This window comes from Antechinus flavipes, chromosome 5 (assembly GCF_016432865.1).
Source record: "Antechinus flavipes isolate AdamAnt ecotype Samford, QLD, Australia chromosome 5, AdamAnt_v2, whole genome shotgun sequence".
Classification (NCBI taxonomy): domain Eukaryota; kingdom Metazoa; phylum Chordata; class Mammalia; order Dasyuromorphia; family Dasyuridae; genus Antechinus; species Antechinus flavipes.
The window spans coordinates 288,645,381-288,652,854 of record NC_067402.1 but is presented as its reverse complement, the minus strand read 5'-3'; the positions used below and the strand labels follow the sequence as shown (position 1 = coordinate 288,652,854).

General features: G+C 48.3%; 1 protein-coding gene across 2 annotated transcripts in view; it reads left to right on the top strand.

Annotated features, from left to right (window-relative positions):
- The first annotated feature begins 3,704 nt into the window (after window positions 1-3,704).
- SLC25A17 (solute carrier family 25 member 17) overlaps window positions 3,705-7,474 on the top strand; it is a 29,773-nt gene continuing 26,003 nt past the window's right edge. Inside the window, exon 1 of one of the 2 annotated variants that reach the window (XM_051962095.1) lies at window positions 3,705-3,911. In XM_051962095.1, coding sequence (XP_051818055.1) covers window positions 3,858-3,911 — 54 coding nt within the window. In that variant the 5' untranslated portion in view covers window positions 3,705-3,857. Of the gene's footprint in view, window positions 3,912-5,945; window positions 6,078-7,474 lie in introns of those variants that run through there. The other variant, XM_051962096.1, reaches the window with a different exon arrangement.

The following is a 7,474-nucleotide window of genomic DNA, read 5'->3' as shown; positions in this document are numbered from 1 at the left end:
TGAGTCCATCTGGGGTGCAACCTCAGGGTTGCCTTGATTTGCATTTTTCAATGGTTTGGAGCAGTTGCTAACGATTTGCAATTCTTTTGAAAATTTCCTGCCCCTTGTCCAAACTTACTGAGGAATAACCTTCAGTATTTTTTCTTTTTTTAAATTTCTCTTGTCTAAATAATAGATGTCAGATATTTGATAACTTTTTTTTTTTTTGCTTGTCTGCTACCTAGCTGTATTATTTTCATATAATCAAAATTACATATTTACTCTTTTGTAATTGCCTCTATCCTTTGGTTATCCTTTCCATAGCTGTGAAAGCTTTTATTATGATTTCTCTTTTTAAATTTTCCTATACTATTATCTGTAATATGCGGGTCATGTATTCATTTTAAATGTGTTGAGTATGGTGTAAAACACTGATGTAAGACTTATTTCTGACTTTTTGTAGAGGTTTTGCAGAAAAATCAGAGAAGCAGGTCAGGTCAATGCTGAGAGTAAATAGCTTCTTTTTTAAGTCTTTTAAGGAAAGGCCATATGGTTTCCCTAAGGTCATCCAAGAGAACAAGCTATTGGGGTGGGAAGGAGAGAAGCAAAGAGAGTTTTCAAAGACTACAATCTCCTTCCCTTCTTGTTATAAGGGCTAGAAAAGGATATTAGGATTCTGAGGTTTTTGGAGTTTTTTGTTTTTCTTTTGTCAAGGCAGTCAGGGTTAGATGACTTGTGGGAAAGTCACAGCTAATAAATGTCAAGTGTCTGAGGTTGGATTTGAACTTGGGTCTCCTGGCTCCAGGACCCATTGCTTTATCCATTGATCTAGCTGTCCTCCCGATGCTCTTGGGTCTTCAGGAGGAGGGAGTCCACATATGGAGATGGTTCCTGCTTATCCCAAACTCAAGAGTCTCCTAAGAGGATTCTCCCTCAGAGGATTCTGATTAGTTCCTCTACCCGAGGTCCACAGACGACAAAGTACTAGTAAGTGGAGGTTTCTAGCAAAGAAGAGAACATTTTGATGGAGGGGGCTCCAGAGGCTTAGTGTATGAAGCAGAACAAGGATATCAAATTGAGGGTGAGGTCTAGCTAAGGGATGAAAATTTGGTACTTAGAGCAGTAAAACGTCAGACTAGATTTGATTTCAGATCTTCCCAACTCCAGACCCAACACTATATCTGCTGGCCACATAGCCCCCTCCTTATACTGAGTTTTGTCCAAAGAAGCAAGTAATAGCATTTTTAAAAAAGTATTTGGCAAAAGAAAATTAGGATAATAATAACTTACAAATGGAAGGTTCTCAAGTTTCTCCAGTAAACCTTAAGAGGCAGCTAGCCAGGTGGCTTTGGGCCTTGTTAGCCTTGTTTTTCTTTTTTGGGCCTTGAATTACAAAGAGCTGAGTTCAAGTTCTGTCTCAGACACTAGATTGTGGGATCCCTGTGATCATTATTTAATCTCTCTTAGCTTAATTTTCCTTGTGGGTAGTGTGGGAGGTATATTCACTAATCTCCCAGGCTGTTATAAGGATCAGATGAGAGAATTTTTGTAAAGAATTTTGCAAACTCCAAAACTCTAGAAGCTCGCCAGAAAAACTGTCTTCCGTGCACAGAGAGGGCCTCTTTAGTGCTTGGGATTTTGATATGTGTCTTGCTTCAGGAGGAAGACTAGCAGCTGGTCTTTGGGTTCACAGCCCCTCCTTCGGTGACCTGGATGCTTCTTAACCTCTTGCACAGAGTATTGGCCTCAGGTACTCGATAGCTGTGTGATTCTGGACAAGTCACTCAACTCTGATTGCCTCAATTGCCTCATCTGTAAAATCAGCTGGAAAAGGAAATAGCAAACTACTCCAGTCAGCTGCTGAGAAAACCCCAAGTGAGCGGACAGGACTGAAAAATGAACAAATTAATGGAAGCATGGGAGTCTTTGAATGAAGAGTGCCCTGGGCAGAAACTGAACTCAGAAGGCAGATGTAAGAAGAGGAAAATGAACTCGATTTGGATTACATATAGAATTTTTGAGGTCCTGTGGGATAACAAGATGGAGATTCATTGTAAGCTTTTGGAGGTGGAGCTCAGAATGCAGATCAGGATAGTATTTGGGAGGGGTAGAGGCCACGGTCAAAGTGATCCAGGGATTGCTAAGTAATGAGAGCTAAGGACAGACATTTGGAAATCCCATAGTAAGAGGTTGGTTGGGAAAGGATGAGCCAGTTGAGGACAAGTAATAGCAATGAGAAGTAAGAGAACGAGGAAAGTGTGCCATCTCCGGAGAAGAGAGAGAATCCAGTGTAGAAGCACAAAGAGTTAGAAGTGGGAATAGAGACCAGGGAAATTCAACATTGAAAAATGGCTGGTGAGTTTGTCCCCGAGGTCACCATCAGAGAGCAGCCCTGGTGGACAGGTGGGGGGCTTGGCGTAGGTTGCTGGAGGTTGGAGCCAAGAAGCAAGCACATGGGAGGATGTCATCCTTTCAAGAAGTTAAAACCTCAAACTTCTCAATGGCGGCCTTCTCTTGGTGGTGCTGAACGTCTTTGAGTCACGCACTGTGGGGGATGGGAACGGGCCACGTTGCATCAAAATAGAGACATCCCCGAGAGGCCTTGGCCTTTGGATGGTCACAAAAGTATCTGTGGTGGTGCTGAGGACCAGAAACAAAGGATTCGCCCGCTGATGCGCAAATGTCCGAGGGAGGTGCAGTGGGTGAGGGCAATAGCATCTTTGTGCTGTGGGGAACCTTTTATATAGTGAACTGCGATTTCTTTGAACTGTGGGAAAACAATAAGCACCAGAATAAAGAATTTATTCAAAATGGAAAAAGAAAACGTTAAGTATTTGCTGTGTGCCAGGAGGGGCTGTTGGTTGTGCAGGGGAGAATGCCAGGTGGGAGTCAGGAAGACCTGAGTTCAAATCCAAACTCAAGACACTAGCTGTATGATCCTGGCCAAATAAATTCTCCCTGCTTTCCTCAGTTTGCTCATCTGTAAAATGAGCTGGAGGAGGAAAAGGCAAATCACTCTAGCATCTTTGCCAAGAAAACTCCAAACAGGATCATAAAGAGTTGGACAGGAATGAAACCCTCCCCCTCCCCCAAGGTTATCGATGACAATTCATTGGCCCTTGGGACTTTTATTTGCCCTATATTGGTCTTGTCTGTACGTCCTGTTATCCCGTGCGCGGGATGCGGCTTACAAGCCGGATGTAAGCTCCCGGAGGGCAGGGATTTTGGATCCCTCCCAGCTGCGGGGCTAGGATTTAGTGGGGCACTACGCGGCTAACAGGGCTGCTAATCCTACTTTGCCCTTAAGCGTCGTCGGTGCTTTAATAAATGCTGATCCATGCTTCCCCGCGATCATTCGTGGCGCCCCAAAACTGCATTAGGACTTTAGGGACGTCGTGTACCTCAACCCAACACAAAACCCCAAACCCCGAAAAGATGGTGGGCCGCAGGGGCAGAATGAGATGTACCTCGCCTGTCAACAGCCCTGGCTCTCATTATCTCGAGGGACCGAGGGAGTTGGCAGCCATTTAAAAAGGGGGGGACCAAAAATCCACTAAAAAGAAGAAAGCTCGATCGGGAAGATTTGTATACAGAGCGAAAATCGGCTAGTGCGCGTGCTTTGAGTGCCGGGTACCCATTGGTTGTTTCGAGGACACGCTTCCTCGGGTCCCGCCTTCCCTCTCTGAGGCGCCAGGCGACCCGGAAGTGGTTGCCATGGCGGAGGCCGGCGACGAGGGCGGGGCCTGCGGACGCTGGGAGCCCGACGCTGGGCCGGCTGCCGCTTCACCGCCTCTACCCACAGCACGCCCTCCTCTAGTTCCACCCGCCGGGACAGCTGCGGCCGAAGCGTCCCCTAGGGTCGGACGGGAGCCGAGCCCATGGCAGCCGTGCTATCCTACGAGAGCCTGGTCCACGCCGTGGCCGGCGCCGTGGTGAGGAGGGGGCGGGGCGCCCGGGCGGCTGGGGGCGCCCGGAAGTGGGGGGTGGGGAGGAGCGGAGTGGGCTTAGGGGTACCCGGATGTGAGGGCGAGCGGGGGGACCCGGATGTGGCGAGTGCGAGCCCTGGGCCCCCGGATGTTCCGGGCGAGAGGGAGGGAAGACTCCCATAGGGCCCTTGGAAATCCCGGCATTTAGAGAAAGGGGCCTGAAGGAGAACTGAGGCAGGCCCCCTAACCCCGGGGAGAACGCGGCTCCGGGATCCGGGCCACCCCTCATTGACAGAAGAAGAAACTGAGGCCCGATCTGTAAACGGCTGGGCAGGAGTCGAGCGTTCCTCCGAGGGGACGCGAGGTTGCTTTGAGCCCCTCGCCTCACTGCATTGAGGGTGCTGGGCGGGCAGATTAAAAGGGCTCCTCCCTGCTGTGTCATGGCCCCTGAGGGCTCTCCCAATGGGGCACTGGGGAGAAAGGCAACGTGGCCCGGGCCGCGCCCCCTTTCTCTGCTGCTGGGGAGCGAGGGGGACAAAAGGAAGGGCGAGAGAGCGGCCAGCTAGTGGCCCCTGCAGAGGCGTAGAGATCTTGGTGAGCAAGGGGCCCCAGTTGGGCTCCCCGAGATCTCCCTCCCGGTACTTTACCCGCAGCTCCCCAGGCCCGGGTCAGCTCCCGGACACACTACTGTCCTTCCCAGGGCTCCTCGGGCGCTCCTTCTGGCTTTTCTGGTTCCCCTGGTTTGGGGTGCTCCGCTCCCTCCCTTGTGACTTGGCTCTGTTCTTTCCTCCCCACGGGGCTGCTGGGAGCCTCAGTCTGTCCCCTGCGTCCCCGCTGCTCCCCGGGCCTCTCTTCCCAGGTAACCCTGGCCCTTGGGTGACTAGAAGTAAAATTGGCCTTTTCCGAACTTGCCCCTCCTTTGCTTAGATTTTCGGGGTTCTCTGTAGACTTCTGCTTTCTCCTCAAATCTCACTAGCCTCATTTTCTCCCCCCAGCACCCTCCTCTTCACCCATCGCTGTTGCTCTCCTCCTGCAAAACTTGACTCAAAAGAAGCATTTCATGATTGAACATACCTTGATTCTTCATACAGTCCCACCCCCCCTCGGTGGTTCTGGGTTCCAAGATAAGATAGATCAATTCTCCCGGGTGGTTCATGTAGTTTTAGAAAGTTTGTATGTACTTGAGTTCCAGCTAGATCGAAAGTGCTGGGACCACAGTTTTTGTTTGTGTTATGTTCCTGGCCTCTGCCTTCAAAGTGGACAGACTCATTTACATTCTTTGCTGAAGTAGTAGGTCTCTCCTCCGTTAATTCTCCATAAAATGATTTTCGTTTCTGAGCCTCAAACTTCAAGCTGGAAGGAACATCAGAGTCATAAAAACCAAACTATCCAAAAAGCAATTTGGAACTCTTCAATAGCCACACATTGGACACTTGCTCTGTGCAGTACCCTGTGTTGGTGAGGAAGGTGGGGGCTGGGGGAACCCATAAAAAGACAGCTGCTGCTTCATGGAGCAGGTAGAGAAGCTGAGATGTATAGACAGCACAAGTGCAGTCAAGAGGGCCAGGAACTGAGAGATTTCAGAAGAAGGAAGAATTTCATTTGGGGAAAATGAAGGGAAACCACCTGGTGATCCCCATCTAGAAAAATGCTAGAATGTAGGATGATGGAGCGTAGAAGGAAGGGCACTGAGATGAGGAGATAGAGTGAATGAAGGATGGGAAGTGGTACAATTCAGACCCCTAGGGAGATGAGGATCCTGGTGATGACCTGACATTGGTGACAACCAATGAATGAAGGAAGGAAGTGAGCATTTAGTAGGTGCTTACTATGTGTAATGCACTTCAGTAAGAGCTGGGAGTACAAATAAACAAACAACCTCTGTCCTGGAGGAGTCCCTGTTTGAGTAGGAGAGACACCACCTAGGTGAGGGTTCAGGTATGAAGCAGGTGGAAAGCCCTGTGGACGTTCCAGGCAGCAACGGCAAATGATAACACGTCATCTTATGTCATTTCCAAGGATGAAACTATGATGCTGAACTCTGACAGTCCCTTGGAGGGGACCTTTTTTCCAGCTTTTCCTTAGTGCCTCTGGCTGCAGCACTCCCAGAAGCGGGTGCCCACATGAGACATGTTTCCCTGCTTGATGCTGCTAAGTGGGCTGGGAGTGGAGGTATGGCTTCTCTTGGGCTCCTGGGCTTCACTCTTGGATTGAGGGCAAGTGGGGCAAGGGCTGCTTTAGATCTGCCTAGAACAAGATTTCTCCTGGTATTCCCTCCAGGTACATGGTTCATAATGTGGCACTGTTTTTATATAATCCTCCTTATGTGACACTTTATATATTTCAAAACTTATGTGTTGCTGGGTTTTTATTTTTCCCATTGTCCCCATAAAAACTCTCAAATACAAATGTAAACCTATAGTAAAATGCTTTGCTTTAGCCTTCTTTCTGCCTCCAGGGCACCCCTGCCTGTCCTCAGAACATCTTCCTCAGTGAGAGGCTGCTTTCTATTTTTTCTCCTTTAGCTCTCAAATAGAAAAGCTGTTCTTACTTTTTCATGTCATAAGCAAAGTCTACATGGACTATATCCATTCCTTAGCAACAACCCCTTCCCCCCCCCCCCCCCCCCCCCCCCCCCCCCCCGGTATGTCACCGAGGGTCAGGGAGGATGGAGCTTTGCTTGGGATAGAACTCCAGTGAGATGGTAACTGGGTTTTTATTAAACATCCTAAGCTTAGGATCATAAAAGCTTCAATGAGCTGTCGTGTGGCTCTTGAGTAGATGAACTTGCCAGACCAGGAGATAGGCCTGCTGATTCCACTTAAAACGATTTTTCACTGAAAAAAAACCTTTGAGGCATATGATTGCACTACATATTGAATGAATGAGTAAACAAGCATGCATTAAACACCATGTGCCATGTTACAATTAGGAAATTTCTGCCCTCAGATCTCTCCACAAACCCTCATGGCAGATATGCATGGATCATATGTGGAGTTTTTGAGTGGGAAGTGATATAAGAGACCTAATCCATCTGGATCTGTTCTTGAATTCCCTTTATTTCTGTGACAAATAGTCCTTCAGCCTTTGCTTGAAGACATCTCATGAGAGACACTCTACCTCCCAATGCTGCCCGAAGCACTTTCTGGTTGCTGTCATCACTGAGAGAGTTTGGTCCCAGCTCAAGCCTGGTGCTGCCTCTTGACCACCATATCTACCCATTTCTCTTGGTTCTGCCATTGGACTGAGTCCATTTCTTCGGGACAGATTTTCGAACATTTGAAGATAGCTCTATAGTACCACGTTGGTATTAATGGAAAGCGGCTCTTTTTGAAAACAAGAAACCACATTGTTATATATTGGCAAATAATCACTGACTACATTTCTGGTTTTGTACAAGTCAGAGCGGTTTGAGGAATAGCACATGCCATGTTGAGAACAGCATGGGATCCAAGCTTACATGTGGGCTATAGCTATGACAAGTGCAGACAGAATTGCAGCCACAAGTAACGCCTCACTAATGCTGCTTGTCAGCCACATCATCTCCATAGGAACATGCTCAGAAAAAC